Raw genomic sequence first — 17,862 nt, forward strand, 5'->3', positions numbered from 1 at the left:
CACCATAACTCAGCGGGTCAGGCAGCATCTGTGGAGAACATGGATAGCGACGTTTCGTTTCACAGTAGTGCTGGAGTAACTCAGGGGTCAGGCAGCATCTGTGTTCTCCACAGATGATAGGCGATGTTTCAGGTCAGGATCTAAAAGTAGGGTCTGAGGAAGGGCCCTGACCCAAAAGGTCACCTATCCATGTTCTCCACAGATGCTGCCTGACCCACTGAGTTACTCCAGCACTCTGTGAAACGTCACCTATCCATGTTCTCCACAGATGCTGCCTGACCCGCTGAGTTACTCCAGCACTCTGTGAAACGTCACCTATCCATGTTCTCCACAGATGCTGCCTGACCTGCTGAGTTACTCCAGCACTCTGTGTCTTCTCCAGAATGTAAGGTAGGCAGGGGGGGGGGGGGTAAAGGGTGGGATAAGCACATTGACAAGAAGCTGCGGGCCAGCGGTTAATGTTTCCACACCACCTGAACCACTGCTGGGTTCATGAAGCCAGATATCACCTAACTTGACCAGTGCCATCCGTGGGATTGTTTAAGAGGGAACTGCAGATGCTGCAAAAATCGAAGGTAGACAAAAAAGCTGGAGTAACTCAGTGGGTGCAGCAGCATCTATGGAGCGAAGGAAATAGGCAACGTTTCAGGCCGAAACCCTGAAGGAAATAGGCAACGTTTCGGGCCGAAACCCGGAAGGAAATAGGCAACGTTTCGGGCCGAAACCCTGAAGGAAATAGGCAACGTTTCGGGCCGAAACCCGGAAGGGTTTCGGCCCGAAACGTTGCCTATTTCCTTCGCTCCATAAATGCTGCCGCACCCGCTGAGTCTCTCCAGCAATTTTGTCCACCTTTTAAACCTGTGTCCACTAGTTTCCCCAACTCAGGGTAAAAGACACTGTCCATTCACCCTGTTCCCTTCATGATGTTACACTCCTGCATTATATCCCCCTCTCAGCCCCCTGCTCCAGACTGCCCCGGACCTGTCACCATAGCTCACCATAGCCCCTCCAATTTTGGATATTAATGGAAAGAAGAGATCTGGGGGCAGGCACACACATAATAGACCAGCCCTTGATCTCCAGCGATAGAGAATGCGCTGAACAGCCTTTAGCTGCGCTTCTATTTCAGACGCTCTGACTTCATTGCTGTTAGTGCAGTGTTTAATGGAGTTGCTTTAAGTAAAGCTGCAACAGAAGCTTTTAAGAAGTTTGCATCTGCACACTGCAGCACTCTGCTAAAGTGCTGTGTTGGTAAAAGTTACTTCCTGCAACAATTTTTATGAGTTTAATTTTTATTTTACAAGCCCCGTGTGTCTTTCCATGGGTTCTGATGCACTGCACATCCAACGGTGTCCGCAGAACCAAATACATAGTCACAGAGTGATACAGTGTGGAAACAGGCCCTTCAGCCCAACTTGCCCATACCGGCCAACAATGTCCCAGCTACACTAGTCATAGAGTGATACAGTGTGGAAACAGGCCCTTCGGCCCAACTTGCCCATACCGGCCAACATGTCCCAGCTACACTAGTCCCATCTGCCTGCACTAGGTCCATATCCCTCCAAACCCGTCCTATCCATGTACCTGCTCAACTGTTTCTTAAACATTGGGATAGTCCCAGCCTCAACTACCTCCTCTGGCAGCTTGTTCCATACACCCACCACCCTCTGTGTGAAAAAGTTACCCCTCAGATTCCTACTAAATCCTTTCCCCTTCACCTTGAACCTATATGTCCTCTGGTCCTCGATTCCCCTACTCTGGGCAAGAGACACTGTGCGTCTACCCGATCTATTCCTCTCATGATTTTGTACACCTCTATAAGATCTCCCCACATCCTCCTGCGCTCCATGGAATAGAGACCCAGCCTGCTCAACCTCTCCCTATAGCTCACACCCTCTAGTCCTGGCAACATCTTTATAAGTCTTTCCTGAACCCTTTCAAGCTTGACAACATCTTTCCTATAACATGGTGTCCAGAATTGAACACAATTATTCTAAATGCGGCCTCACCAACGTCTTATACAACTGCAACATGACCTCCCAACTTCAATACTCAATACTCTGACTGATGAAGGCCAAAGTGTCAAAAGCCTTTTTGACCACCTTATCTACCTGTGACCCGACTTTCAAGGAACCATGCACCTGTACTCCGGGATCCCTCTGCTCTACAACACTACCCAGAGGCCGACCATTCACTGTGTACGTCCTGCCCTTGTTCGACGTCCCAAAATGCAACACCTCACACTTCTCTGTATTAAATTCCATCAACCATTCCTCCGCCCACCTGGCCAATCGATCCAGATCCTGCTGCAATCTTTCACAACCATCTTCACTCTCTGCAAAACCACTCACTTTTGTATCATCAGCAAACTTGCTAATCTTGCCCTGTATGTTCTCATTAAAATCATTGATGTAGATGGCAAACAGTAATGGGCCCAGCTCGGAACCCTGAGGCACACCACTAGTCACAGGCCTCCAGTCCGAGAAGCAACATTCCACCATCACCCTCTGCTTCCTTCAATGGAACCAATTGGCTATCCATTCAGATATATCTCTCCTTGGATCCCATGCGATCTAACCTTCCAGAGCAGCCTACCATGTGGAACCTTGTCGAACGCCATCAAGGTGCACTAACGGCCATAGTCCTAGTAATAGCGATGTTATGATGATTGTAACTAAGGTTTATCTTTATAATTGTCATGTGTACAGAGGTACAGTGAAAAGCATTTGTTTGTGGGCTGGGCAATCAAATCAGATAACACGATACATCGATGCGATCGAGGCAAACACAAGTGCAACAGGTGGAAGCAAGAGAAAGCAATGCCAGAGTACCGAATATTGGAGGACTCGTCTTGGGGGGGGATCGCCATGGGGGTGTGGGGTGTGGGGGGGAGGAGAACAAAGGGGGGCCTGGCGTGGGATACCTTGTAATGTTGTCAGCGCCCTTTATGTAGTGACTCTTTGCATATCTCACCTGCGCAGAACAAAGAATCTCACTGTGACTATAAAGTATCATTCCTTCCTTCAGTTTCTCAGCATGGGAGCGTTGCATTCCTGTTTGTGCACACAAGCCCTCTTGAAATAAATGCTGGCATTGTTTGCTTTGAGTTAACGGCGGGGGGGCGACTTTGAAAGGTGAATGAGTGACCGATTTGAGTAGATTGATATTGGATGGGGGGTGGGGGAGGGGGAGGGGGAGGTAGATGAAGCATCTCGCTGTGACTCACTCTAGGACGTCTCTGTTGAACTGCTTCTTGCTGTTGCCCAGGAACTCTCCGATCATTTGTCGGCTCAGGCCCTTCCGCTGGAGCAGGAAGTGGGCGACTCCGATCGGCGTGTCGGGGATGAACCCTCGTGCAATCAGAAACTGAACCCCTTTGTCAGGATTGCTGGAAGAGAAAGAAAAGGCCAAGAGGTCATGTGAAGCTGCGAGGCACAATATCATGTCCCGTGGAGACACAAGGAACAAGAGCCCGAGGAAGGGCCTCGACCCTAAACGTCACCCATTCCTTCTCTCCGTAGATGCTGCCTGTCCCGCTGAGTTACTCCAGCATTTTGTGCCTACCTACATTCTCTGAGTGTTTGGTGTTTCTCCCAATGCCCGCCTGCTCTAGATCCTCTAGAGTGCTCTATACCAGCGACACATTGTGGGGGAGTCCAGAACCAGGGGCCACACAGTTGAAGAATAAGGAGTAAGCCATTTAGAACAGAGACGAGGAAACAGTTTTTCTCACAGAGAGTGGGGAGTCTGTGGAATTCTCTGCCTCAGAGGGCGGTGGAGGCCGGTTCTCTGGATGCTTTCAAGAAAGAGCTAGATAGGGCTCTTAAAAATAGCAGAGTCAGGGGAGAAGGCAGGAACGGGGTATTGATTGGGGATGATCAGCCATGATCACATTGAATGGCGGTGCTGGCTCGAAGGGCCGAATGGCCTACTCCTGCACCTATTGTCTATTGTCTGATGTCTCTCTATCGTTGACTTGTCCATTCTTCTTCCTGTTACCTCCACCTATCACGAGGAACTGCAGGTGCAGGAGCCTTAAGCAAAACACAAAGTGCTGGAGGAACTCAGTGGGCCGGGCTGCATCTGTGCGAGGGAATGGACCTGCGACGTTTCGGGTCGGGACCCTTCTTCAAACAAGATGCCCCAATATCAGGTTCTCTGGCCGAACAAGCAAGTTGTCACCCGCATAGACAAGGAAATCACAAATGCAAGGCAATCATCCCACCAAACCAACACAGATACATTGCCTACCCTTGTCCTCCATAGATGGAGCTCTTTGATGAACCATTCTAACACCCCTTCCCGTTCCAACACAGCGATCCCCGCACATTGACACCATCCTACACCCACTAGGGACAGTTTTTACATTTACCAAGCCATTTAAGCTACAAACCGGTACGTCTTTGGAGTGTGGGAGGAAACCGAAGATCTCTGAGAAAACCCACGCAGGTCACGGGGAGAACGTACAAACTCTGTACAGACAGCGCCCGTAGTCGGGATCGAACCCGGGTCTCCGGCGCTGCATTCGCTGTAAGGCAGCAACTCTACCGCTGCGCCACCGTGACTGCCTTTAAAGATCTGTTTGATAATTTGTCATATCTCCAACATATAATGCGTTAATTACTGCCTAATGCCAGAGCCACAGGGGCATACAGCACGGAAACAGGCTCGTCGACTCGAATCATCCACGCCCTTCTAAGTTCAGTCTGAAGAAAGGTCCCGACCCGAAACGTCACCAATCCATGTTCTCCACAGATGCTGCCTGACCCGCTGAGTTACTCCAGCACTCTGTGAAACGTCACCTATCCATGTTCTCCATAGATGCTGCCTGACCCGCTGAGTTACTCCAGCACTCTGTGAAACGTCACCTATCCATGTTCTCCACAGATGCTGCCTGACCCGCTGAGTTACTCCAGCACTCTGTGAATCGTCACCTATCCATGTTCTCCACAGATGCTGCCTGACCCGCTGAGTTACTCCAGCACTCTGTGAAACGTCACCTATCCATGTTCTCCACAGATGTTGCCTGACCCGCTGAGTTACTCCAGCACCTATCCATGTTCTCCCCCCCCCCCCCCCCCCCCCCCCTGGACACTTATTATTATTTATTCAAATCGTTTGCTATGTCGCTCTTCCAGGGAGATGCTAAATGCAGTTCGTTGTCTCTGTACTGTACACTGACAATGACAATTAAAATTGAGTCTGAATCTGAATCTGAATCTGAATCTGAAATAGGCATCGTTTCGGGCCGAAATCCTTCTGGAAATAGGCAACGTTTCGGGCCGAAACCCGGAAGGGTTTCAGCCCGAAACGTTGCCTATTTCCTTAGCTCCATAGATGCTGCTGCACCCGCTGAGTTTCTCCAGCACTCTGTGAAACGTCACCTATCCATGTTCTCCACAGATGCTGCCTGACCCGCTGAGTTACTCCAGCACTCTGTGCTCTTCTTTGTAAACCAGCACCTGCAGTTCCTTGTGTCACCAGCTCCATTAGATCATCCATGAACTAATTACGCTTTCTCCATCAACTTAAGTGGCCAGTGACGTTAAATAGTCTCCTTTATTAAAGAAAAATAGTGATTTTTTGAAAATCATTGCAAAACATGGCAGAGCATCAAACTTCAGTTAAATTGCTCGTCCTTAATTGCAACTCCCACACAAGTATTTTGTTTAAATGGTTTACATGATAGTGGCCCTCACTTAACACGAGAGCGTTCAGAGATTTCCAGCAGGAATAAGGGAAAGACATCAATCAGGGCCAGGTAGACATCGAAACACAGAAACATAGACACAGAGACATGGAAAATAGGTGCAAGAGTAGGCCATTCGGCCCATCAAGTCTACTCTGCCATTCAAAAATGGCTGATCTATCTCTCCCCATTCTCCTGCCTTCTCCCCATAACCCTTAACACATGTACTAATCAAGAATCTCAAATATCTCTGCCTTAAAAATATCCATCGAGGGCCTCCACAGCTATTTATGGTCAGGTTTGATCAGGATGTTATTAAGTCGGAGAGAGTGCAGAGAAGATTCATGAGGATGTTGCCAGGACTTGATAGCCTGGGTTTATGGGGCAAGATGGGCAGGCTAGGACTTTATTGCTTGGGGCACAAGAGGTGTATTAAAATCACGAGGGGAATAGATAAGGTGAATGCACGGTCTTTTACCCAAGTTAGGGGAATCACAAACACGGGGGTGTGGATTTAAGGTGAGAGGGGCAAATTTAATAAGAACGTGTGTGTGTTAATCCTATCCAGATTGGAGAGGCTAGGACTGTAAAGTTGAGTAAAGGCTTCGGAGTTAGATGTGGCCCTTGTGGCTAAAGGGATCAGGGGGTATGGAGAGGAGGCAGGTACAGGATACTGAGTTGGATGATCAGCCACGATCACATTGAATGGCGGTGCAGGCTCGAAGGGCCGAATGGCCTACTCCTGCACCTATTTTCGATGTTTCTATGTTTCAGGGCTGCTGGGCCATTTGGTCAATTTGAAAGTGCTCTCTGTAGAACTGGGACAAGCTGCAGAGTGGTGCCAGATTGTCTAGAGAGCAGATCTGAGCTGCAGGAAGAGAATGGGAACATCTGCAGACCCTGGTAATTAGGTGCAAAATGCATAGAATGGATTAGATGACTGCAAACCAGACAATCACCTTGTAAATAATTGTAAATAATGCTGCAAAGCTTTATGTTACTGATTGTTGACTGGATGAGGTATTGAGCCTTCTTCTGGTTTTCTTGCATATCAGGGTAAATGTTGCGAGGTTCGCTTCCTCCGAGAAACACTGTTTGAATACAATGTATTAGCCACTGTATTATTGTGTTAGGGAAATGCCTGAGGTTATCTGTAATTGGATTGTAAAGAGACCACCCCCATGTGGTTCGGCCCCTCGCGATCCAGGGACCTATAAAAGTCCGTGACCACGAGGACCCGCGTCGATCTTCTGGGAGAGCGCTGGGGACTGCGTGACTTTCTGGAGTGTCTCTGTTTGAGCGAGGCTTAGAGGGCTTGATCAGGCAGATACGAGGATGGAACCCGCGGTGGTTAGGTACAGTAGTTGAACTGTAATTGTGTTTTGTCAAAATACAGATTAGTTGCGTAAGTGCTTGATTCAGTGGTTTTTGACTGAAAATAGACTGGGGGTAAGATTAGAATGAGCACTTTACATATGGAATGTGCTGCCAATACAATAACGACAATTTAAAAATACCTGGACAAGGTACATGGACAGGTAAGGTTTGAAAGGATATGCGTCAAACATGGGTAAATGGGACCAGCTTAGAGGGACGTGGATGATTTGTGTCAACGAGCCTGTTTCCGTGCTGTATGACTCTAGCTCTGGCATTAGGCAGTAATTAATGCATTATATGTTGGAGATATGACAAATTATCAAACAGATCTTCAAGGGCAGTCATGGTGGTGCAGCGGTAGAGTTGCTGCCTTACAGCGAATGCAGCGCCGGAGACCCGGGTTCGATCCCGACTACGGGCGCTGTCTGTACAGAGTTTGTACCTTCTCCCCGTGATCTGCTTGGGTTTTCTTCCAAGATCTTCAGTTTCCTCCCGCACTCCAAAGACGTACAGGTATGCAGATTAATTGGCTTGGAAAATGTAAAAAATGTCCCTGGTGGGTGTTAGTGTGCGGGGATCGCTGGTCGGCGCGGACCCGGTGGGCCGAAGGGCCTGTTTCCGTGCTGCATCTCTAAACTAAACTAAGCAGGAGGTTCAGATAAAACACAGGAGAAACTTAAAGATAATTGTTAGATTTCATTGCCACTAGGGTCAAGGATCATACACTAACTTGTCACTGTGCCTCCTCGATGCAGTGTAACTACAAGGTTGTACTGATGTTATGCCACAGTTCCACCTTCGGAGGGAAATCTAATGGATGACAATGGATTACAAACTCTGATGAGTTTTCTTTTATTTTCTTTCTATTTAACAATAACCACAAAACACAATGAAAAATGTGTAAGAAGGAACTGCAGATGCTGGATCGAATCGAAGGTGGACACAAAACGCTGGAGTAACTCAGCGTGTGAGGCAGCATCTCTGGAGAGAAGGAATGGGCGATGTTTTGGATCGAGACAGTTCTTCAGACTGATGAGGGGAGGAGGTGGGACAAAGATAGAATGTAGTCGGAGACAGTAAGACTGGTGGGAGAACTGGGAAGGGAAGGGGATGGAGAGAGAAAGCAAGGGCTATCTGAATTCAAATTATCCCGACAGCCAAAGGTTAAACAGAGTTCACACAGTAACTTTGTACGTTTTTGGAGCGGAGAAAATCCATGGATTTTCTCCGCTCCAAAAACGTACAGGTTTGTGGGTATAATTGGCTTCGGTAAAATTGGAAATTGTCCCTTGTGTGTGTAGGATCGTGTCAGTGTGCGCGCGGGGGGTGATCGCTGGTCGGCACGGACCCAGTGGGCAGAAGGGTTTGATTTGATTTGAGTATAGGAGCAGGGAGGTTCTACTGCAGTTGTACAGGGTCTTGGTGAGACCACACCTGGAGTATTGCGTACAGTTTTAGTCTCCAAAACTGAGGAAGGACATTATTGCCATAGAGGGAGTGCAGAGAAGGTTCACCAGACTGATTCCTGGGATGTCAGGACTGTCTTATGAAGAAAGACTGGATAGAATTGGTTTATACTCTCTAGAATTTAGGAGATTGAGGGGGGATCTTATAGAAACTTACAAAATTCTTAAGGGGTTGGACAGGCTAGATGCAGGAAGATTGCTCCCGATGTTGGGGAAGTCCAGGACAAGGGGTCACAGCTTAAGGATAAGGGGGAAATCCTTTAAAACCGAGATGAGAAGAACTTTTTTCACACAGAGAGTGGTGAATCTCTGGAACTCTCTGCCGCAGAGGGTAGTCGAGGCCAGTTCATTGGTTATATTTAAGAGGGAGTTAGATGTGGCCCTCGTGAATAAGGGGATCAGAGGGTATGGAGAGACGGCAGGTACGGGATACTGAGTTGGATGATCAGCCATGATCATATTGAATGGCGGTGCAGGCTCGAAGGGCCGAATGGCCTACTCCTGCACCTAATTTCTATGTTTCTATGTTTCTATGTTTCCGCGCTGTATCTCTGAACTAAACCAAACTGATTCTCAGCCATCTTGCCTTGAGCCCAGTGACGTAAAGAGATTTTATTTTGTTACGCCCGCTCCGTCCATTTAACGAAGAGCAAGAATATGCGGAAAAGCGAGATATTGTGAAGTTGGAAATGAAACCGTATCTGTTAAATCCATTTGTCAAGATAAACCATCAATATTGCAGCACCTCAGTCATGACTGAGTCGGACTTAGTGCACTAAGTGACGCTTCATCAAACTGATTGTATTAGACAGGTCCATTTGCTGCTTATTTTCTTTTATTAACTTGCTTTCTATCCGCGCGCAGTTTCTGCATCAGGATTCCAAAAAGATGCTTCACATTGTAGCCACTCTTTGCCAAATGAATCTGTTCATTTGCCCTGTAGTTTGGTGACAAATCTGCATGTTGAACAGGTGGTAAAGGGAGATTTAACTGGTAAATTGAACCAAGGCCCAATAGATGTGAGCGATGGAGGCTGAGAATGGCACGTGATTAGCGCGGTTTCCATGAGAAACTCTCATCCAATGAAATTGTTAACTCAACTAAGTTACTAGTACTAAGTTAGTAACTAAGTTACTAACTCAACTCAACTAATTGTTGACTTAACTAAGCTAGAAGGCACGGTGGCGCAGCGGTAGATTTTCCGCCTTACAGCGCCGGAGACCCGGGTTCGATCCTGACTGCGGGCGCTGTCTGTACAGAGTTTGTACACGTTCTCCCCGTGACCTGCGTGGGTTTTCATCGAGATCTTTGGTTTCCTCCCACACTCCAAAGACGGACAGGTTTGTAGGATAGTTGGCTTGGCAAATGTAAATTGTCCCTAGTGTGTGTAGGATAGTGTGTGGGGATCGCTGGTCGGCGTGGACTAGGTAGGCCCAAGGCCATGTTTCTGCACTAATCCTAAGCTAAACTAAACCAAACTATACTGGACTAGATGGAAAATTGGAGGAAACATACGCTTAAAAATCTGATTCACGCCAGACATGACCTTCTGTAGAACTTCCCTAAAATAGGACAAAGTACAACTTTTCAAGGTTCAGAGGTGGGAGTTTCATGAGCCCCACTCCCCAATAATCATCTTGAGTAGGTGGCACTAGATTGATTGATTGATTGATTGATTGATTGATTGATTGATTGATTGATTGATTGATTGATTGATTGATTGATTGATTGATTGATTGATTGATTGATCGATTGAACACAAGGAAACAGGCCCTTCAGCCCATCGAGTCAATGCCGGCATTCAATCACCCATTTAAATAGTTTTAAGTTTTGTTTAGTTTAGAGATACAACATGCAAACCGGCCCATCGGCCCACCGAGTCCACGCCAACCATCGACCTTACGTTCACACTAGTTCTATGTTAGAAACATAGAAAAATAGGTGCAGGAGTAGGCCATTCGGCCCTTCGAGCCTGCACCGCCGTTCAATGTGATCATGGCTGATCATCCAACTGTTATCCCATTTTCCCATCCACTCCCTACACACTAGGGGGCAATTTACTGAGGGACAATTAACCTATAAACCCGCACGTGGGAGGAAACCGGAGCGCCCGGAGGATGCCCACGTGGTCGCAGGGAGAACGTGCAAACTCCACACAGACAGCTCCCGAGATCAGGATGGAACCCAGGACTCTGGTCTACCTGCTGTGGGGCCACTGTGCAGACACCTACAATTCAACACACCTCCTCCAGGCAGCTTTTCAGTCGTATGGAAAAGGAGATGCCTCTCACCATCCCCCCCCCACCCACCCCCCCTATGCCTGTGTGACATTGTGCTGGTGAGTGTCCCTGGATAAAGTCTTGTGCCGGGCGCTTACTTACAGGTTGAAGAGGTTGAGGCCGATGCGGTAGAGGCGTTTTCGGATGGTATCGGTGGACAGGGACTTGCATCCGCTCGGGTTGTCACAGTGGTACCTGGGCATGCTGAGTATCATGGCGTGCAGGGCCTCCTTGGAGGAAACCTCCGATGGAGACTTGGCCGAGATGGAGGTGGTGCTGCCGCTGCTCAGCTGTTCCACGCGGTCCAGGCGGCTGGATTCCAGCGGGTGGTCCTGCAGGATGCCGTTGTCATGGGGGTCCATCTGTATCTTCTGCAGGCTGAGCTGGCCCGGCCCCATCAGCCCACCCCCTAGTCCGTTGGAGTTGAGGTTGATGTTCAGTTGGGTGAGAGGGTAGTTGTTGGCCATCAGCGCCTGCTCTTGCCCCAGCTCAGCATCGGGGGACCGTTCCCCCTCCTGGCCGTGATCACCCACCACCGCTGCAGGAGAGCTCTGCTCCACAACTGACTGTGCGGTGTCACAGTTCGCCATGGCAACGGAAGCAGACTCGAGCAGCGAGGAGACAGACATGTTTTTGTTCTCGATGTGGAAGGTGACGTCTCTGAAGGCCATCATCAGCGTGCTGCTGCTGTGGGCAAGGCTGCTGTCGTCCAGCCTCTCTCCGATGCCCTCCTGCCCTCCCCTCTCCGTCTCGCCCGCCGCCCCCTCCTGCACGGAGCCGCTGCTGAAGGTCTCGGTGAACTGGTAGGTACTGCCGTCTTGCAGCGAGCACATGGTCTTCAGGCTCCAGGAGCTGAGGGCATCGTCGATGGACTTGGCCAGAGACTTGACCTGCTCGGTGAACGAGTCCTCCAGCTCTGTCAGCGCACCCGCTGATGCTGGCGGGCAGCGAGGGCGAGCGCACCAGGGGGATCCCCGCAAAGTTGTAGCCCTCCATCAGGCTGTCGGCGTTGTGCATCCTGACCTTGCGCAGGGAGATGCGCCGGGGCAAGCGGCTCTCCAGCAGCGAGTTGCGGATCTTCTCAAAGTTCTTGCTGAGCTGGTACTGGCGGAAGGCCGTCTGGATGGTGCACGCAGCCCGGCGAGACAACAGGTGGCCTCCGTATTTATGCTCCAGCATTTCAATCTGAAACAGGAGAGGGTGCAACATCAGATGCCATCCTCACTGCAAGTATCCACACACAATAACTATGCAGCCTGGGCACTAAGTGCAGGCGGAGACCATCACCTTTACACTTTGACCCTCTCACCTCTTCTAGCCTTTGGCATTTCCACCCTGGATAAAAAAATCTGACTGCCTACCCTAAACTTACAAAATTCTTAAGGTACACTAAAAAAGCTGCAGAAACTCAGCGGGTGACCATCTACCTTTAGGCACTTTGACCCTTCTCACCTCTGAAGAAGGGGTTTCGGCCGAAACGTTGCCTATTTCCTTCCCTCCATAGATGCTGCTGCACCCGCTGAGTTTCTCCAGCTTTTTTGTGTACCTTCGATTCTCCAGCATCTGCAGTTCCTTCTTAAACAAAATTCTTAAGGGGTTAGACAGGCTAGATGCAGGTAGATTGTTCCCGATGTTGGGGAAGTCCAGGACAAGGGGTCACAGCTTAAGGATAAGGGGGAAATCCTTTAAAACTGAGATGAGAAGAACTTTTTTCACACAGAGAGTGGTGAATCTCTGGAACTCTCTGCCGCAGAGGGTAGTTGAGGCCACAGTTCATTGGCTATATTTAAGAGGGAGTTAGATGTGGCCCTTGTGGCTAAAGGGATCAGAGGGTATGGAGAGAAGGCAGGTACGGGATACTGAGTTGGTTGATCAGCCATGATCATATTGAATGGCGGTGCAGGCTCGAAGGGCCGAATGGCCTACTCCTGCACCTAATTTCTATGTTTCTATGTTTCTATGCCTCTGATAGACAATAGACAATAGCTGATTATTAATAACCACTTTCTGTTATTTGCACTTTACCAGTTATTTATTCATGTGTGTATATATTTAGATCAGGGTATATGGACACATTTATCTGTTTTGTAGTAAATGCCTTCTATTTTCTGTGTGCTTAAGCAAAGCAAGAATTTCATTGTCCTATACAGGGACACATGACAATAAACTCACTTGAACTTGAACTTTAATAGGTGCAGGACTAGGCCATTTGGCCCTTCGAGCCAGCACCGCCATTCAATGTGATCATCCACAATCAGTACCCCGTTCCTGCCTTCTCCTCCATATCCCCTGACTCCGCTGTCTTTAAGAGCCCTATCTAGCTCTCTCTTGAAAGCATCCAGAGAACCTGCCTCCACCGCCCTCTGAGGCAGAGAATTCCACAGATTCACAATTCCCTGTACGAATACGTTTTTTCCTCACCTCCGTTCTATATGGTTTACCCCTTATTCTTAAACTGTGGCCCCTGGTTCTGGACTCCCCCAACATTGGGAACATGTTTCCTGCCTCTAGCGTGTCCAAACCCTTTTAAGAAGGAAGAAGGAACTGCAGATGCTGGAAAATCGAAGGTACACAAAAGTGCTGGAGAAACTCAGCGGGTGCAGCATCATCTATGGAGCGAAGGAAATAGGTAACGTTTCGGGCCGAAACCCTTCCGGGTTTCGGCCCGAAACGTTGCCCATTTCCTTCAGGGTTTCGTCCCGAAACGTCGCCTATTTCCTTCGCTCCATAGATGCTGCTGCACCCGCTGAGTTTCTCCAGCATTTTTGTCTACCTCAATAATTTTATATCCTTCAATACGATCACCTCTCATCCTTCTAAACTCCAGAGTGTACAAGCCCAGCCGCTCCATTCTATCAACGTATATGACAGTCCCGCCATCCCGGGAATTAATCTGGTGAACCATATCATCATTACTGTTTTGCAAAGTCACCTGTTCTATATCTCTCTATATCTCATGTTTCCCTTTCCCCTGACTCTCCAGTCTGAAGAAGGGTCTCGACCCGAAACGTCACCTATTCCTTCCCTGCAGAGTTGCTGTCTGACTCATTGAGTTACTCCAGCTGTTTGTATCTATCTTCGGTTTCAGCCAGCACTCCTACACAAACAATCTTCCTCATTGAATGATGTCAGGAGGTTTATTTGAGCAAAAATAAATCTTCCACAAATCATTATCTAGGAATCCTGTGCTTTCCTCAAAATTGAAGAGCCTTTACAATTGTAGCCCTTGCTCTCTGTCTGAATGATGTTAGGGTAAAGGGGCCACTTACACTACAAAATGATCAGGAACATTATCTCCCCACTCTACACTCATCCGAGTGATATCTTCAAGATGTATCTTTTAAAATTAATATCCAGCAACAAAACAAAACAAAACAAAAAAAGAGGAGTGACTATTGAATTATTTAAACTGGAAAAAACAGACAATATATGAACTGACATTTTCAAAGAAGGGGATAACTTTAAGATGACTTCCATGAAAAACTAAATCAATTGTTAAAGCTGAGAGAGCAGATATTTCTCCAGTCGCTATTTTCTCTCATCTATTTTACTTTCTTCTCCAAAAATCATTCTGCTGTATCTAATAAAAGACACAGAGTGCTGGAGTAACTCAGCGGGTCAGGCAGCATCTGTGGAGAACGTGGATAGGTGACGTTTCACAGAGTGCTGGAGTAACTCTGCGGGTCAGGCAGCATCTGTGTAGAACATGGATAGGTGACGTGACGTTTCACAGAGTGCTGGAGCAACTCAGCGGGTCAGGCAGCATCTGTGGAGAACGTGGGTAGGTGACGTTTCAAGTTGAGCCCCTTCTTCAGATTCATAAACTCCTAAGCATGTTCTCCAGAGTTGCTGTCTCACCCACTGAGCATTTTGGTCCTCTTCCATTGTCAGAGTGATGCCCAGCGCAATTTGGAGGAACAGCACCTCATATTTGGCTGGGTAGCTTACACCCCAGCGGTATGAACATTGACTTCTCTAACTTCAAGTAACCCTTGCTTTTCCTCTCTCTCTGTCCATCCCTCCCCCTTCCCAGTTTTCTGACCAGTCTTACTGTCCTCCCACTACATTTTATCTGTTTAATTTGTTATTACATTCTCCCAGCTAACAATGATCTATCCTGTATTTTCCCTGATCTCCATTCCCTTTGTCTTATTTTCACACCTTACACTTCCTTGTCTATGTATCTCCCTCTCCCCTGACATCAGTCAGGAGTAGGGTCACGACCCGAAAAGTCATCCTTTCCTTCTCCCCAGAGATGCTGCCTGTCCTGCTGAGTTACTCCAGCATTTTGTATCTATCTTCGGTTTAATCCAGCATCTGCAGTTCCTTGAATCCGCTGCAACTAATGTTTGGTTTATCCTTCAGTTTTGGAAATTTTGAACGGGAAATTGCTTCAATTTTACAATAAAGGGCCAGGGGAAAGAAATAGCACGAACAAACAGAGGTGAATTATCCTGACATCTCCTTTAAACTCCCATGACTGGTCTCCCTTTAACCCTCTGAATTAATAAAGCCTCAGTGTCCCACTTAGGCAATTTTTTCAGCGACGACAGGCGACTAGGCCACATGGTGCGGGGCGACGCCTGTATGGTCGTGAGTCGTCTCCTCAAGTCACCTAAAGAGTCGTAACGTATCTCTGGTCCCCGCTGGATTTTGAAATGTTCAAAACCTTTCGGCGACTGTGGGCTTGACGGAGCTTGTCTTCCCCTGTCGTAGGTTGTTGCCAACAGGGTCGTGGTTTGTTGTTGCTTGTCGCGGGTGGACGTAGGTTGACTTCGGTTGTTGTAGGTTGTCGCTTGTGTGGACGTCGGTAGGTGTGGTCATAGGCCGACGTCCTGATGGGGTCGCCGGTTGTCCATAGCTTGCTGTAGCTTGCCGTCGACTAGGTGTAAGGTTGTTGTAGACACTGTTGTAGACATTGTCATGGGGGGTCCAGTTGCCGTTTTTTTGGCGACCTGCTTCAACGCTGACAGTCGCCTAAAAAATCATCTAAGTGGGACAGGCCCTTAAGACCGGTCTCCTTTTAAAGAGCTGGATTAATAAAGGTTCACCAAATGCCAAATAAAATACTGACCTGTGAATTAAACGAATGAGTTTAGGGATTGAGAGATTTTTGTTTGTTGTCAAATCTCTGGACTCAAGCCAATAGCCACTCCTGCAATATTGCCAATTTTTAAATCTTATACGTTATTATGTCGCCTAAATTTTTTTTTTTAAATCCTGGTTTTAAAAAGATTGGAGCTGTTTTGTTTTTTTGTCGAACGGACGAGAAATTAATGGATTCTTTCCTTTAATTCTGTAAGATGTGACACGTCATCAGTGAGTTAGCTTCATTCATTAACACCCTCAAAGGCATCAGAGCCCGCAGTGACTTCAGCAACCCCACTCACTGTCAGGGGCAGAGATATCAACATCAGCATACAAAATCTCCCGGGGAAAGAATGAAAGAATTCACATTAAGCTTATGATTAATTAGCATGAAAAAGACGATGTTTATTTCAAACATTCTGCATCTCTCACCACGTTCAATATTCTCCGTAAAATAAATGACTCCTTCCACAAAATCCTTTGCTGCTCCCTAGTTTCCTTCTGGGGTTATGGTCATAAAGGGACCTTGAAGTTTCGATAGACAATAGACAATAGGGGCAGGAGTAGGCCATTTGGCCCTTAGAGCCAGCACCGCCATTCAATGTGATCATGGCTGATCATCCCCAATCAGTACCCCGCTCCTGCCTTCTCCCCATATCCCCTGACTCCGCTATTTTTAAGAGCCCTATCTAGCTCCCTCTTAAAAGCATCCAGAGAACCGGCATCCACCGCCCTCTGAGGTAGAGAATTCCACAGACTCACAACTCTCTGTGAGAAAAAGTGTTTCCTCATCTCCGTTCTAATTGGAATACCCCTTATTCTTAAACTGGTTCTGGACTCCCCCAACTTCGGGAACACGTTTCATAGAGAACATAGAAATTAGGTGCAGGAGGAGGCCATTCGGCCCTTCGAGCCTGCACCGCCATTCAATATGATCATGGCTGATCATCCAACTCAGTATCCCGTACCTGCCTTCTCTCCATACCCCCTGATCCCCTTTAGCCACAAGGGCCACATCTAACTCCCTCTTAAATATAGCCAATGAACTGGCCTCGACTACCCTCTGTGGCAGAGAGTTCCAGAGATTCACCACTCTCTGTGTGAAAAAAGTTCTTCTCATCTCGGTTTTAAAGGATTTCCCCCTTATCCTTAAGCTGTGACCCCTTGTCCTGGACTTCCCCAACATCGGGAACAATCTTCCTGCATCTAGCCTGCTCAACCCCTTAAGAATTTTGGAAGTTTCTATAAGATCCCCTCTCAATCTCCTAAATTCTAGAGAGTATAAACCAAGTCTATCCAGTCTTTCTTCATAAGACAGTCCTGACATCCCAGGAATCAGTCTGGTAAACCTTCTCTGCACTCCCTCTATGGCAATAATGTCCTTCCTCAGATTTGGAGACCAAAACTGTACGCAATACTCCAGGTGTGGTCTCACCAAGACCCTGTACAACTGCAGTAGAACCTCCCTGCTCTCCTACTCAAATCCTTTTGCAATGAAAGCTAACATACCATTCGCTTTCTTTACTGCCTGCTGCACCTGCATGCCTACCTTCAATGACTGGTGTACCATGACACCCAGGTCTCGCTGCATCTCCCCCTTTCCCAATCGGCCACCATTTTGATAATAATCCTGTTTCCTGCCTCTAGCGTGTCCAAGCCCATAACAATCTTATATTTTGTCATATTAAAGAGGCTGAACAATTGCAGGCTGTTGCTATGGACAGGCTTGAAGGCAAGATCCTCTGATAGATGATCTCCTTTGATGGTCTCCAACTGGGAGATGAGGTTTGCGTGGGTTACTGCTTCATATTGCCGTGTTGATCTTGTTTGAGCTTCACAGTCCTGTGGTTCAGCGTTCACCATCAATGCCTGTGTGTCACACACAAACCAACCGCCCTTCCTTTGACTCCATCTACACCTCACGTTGCCTCGGCAAGGCCAGCATCATCATCAAGGACCAGTC

At 47.8% G+C, this 17,862-nt stretch overlaps 1 protein-coding gene across 1 annotated transcript in view; it reads right to left on the minus strand.

Annotated features, from left to right (window-relative positions):
- The window catches only part of LOC129706087 (IQ motif and SEC7 domain-containing protein 3-like), a 68,920-nt gene extending 56,924 nt beyond the window's left edge, over nucleotides 1-11,996 (minus strand). Inside the window, 3 exon segments of the mRNA XM_055650059.1 lie at nucleotides 3,227-3,388; nucleotides 10,914-11,740; nucleotides 11,742-11,996. Coding sequence (XP_055506034.1) covers nucleotides 3,227-3,388; nucleotides 10,914-11,740; nucleotides 11,742-11,990 — 1,238 coding nt within the window. The 5' untranslated portion in view covers nucleotides 11,991-11,996.
- Between the last annotated feature and the right edge of the window lie 5,866 nt (nucleotides 11,997-17,862).

Source organism: Leucoraja erinacea, chromosome 19, assembly GCF_028641065.1.
Source record: "Leucoraja erinacea ecotype New England chromosome 19, Leri_hhj_1, whole genome shotgun sequence".
NCBI lineage: Eukaryota > Metazoa > Chordata > Chondrichthyes > Rajiformes > Rajidae > Leucoraja > Leucoraja erinaceus.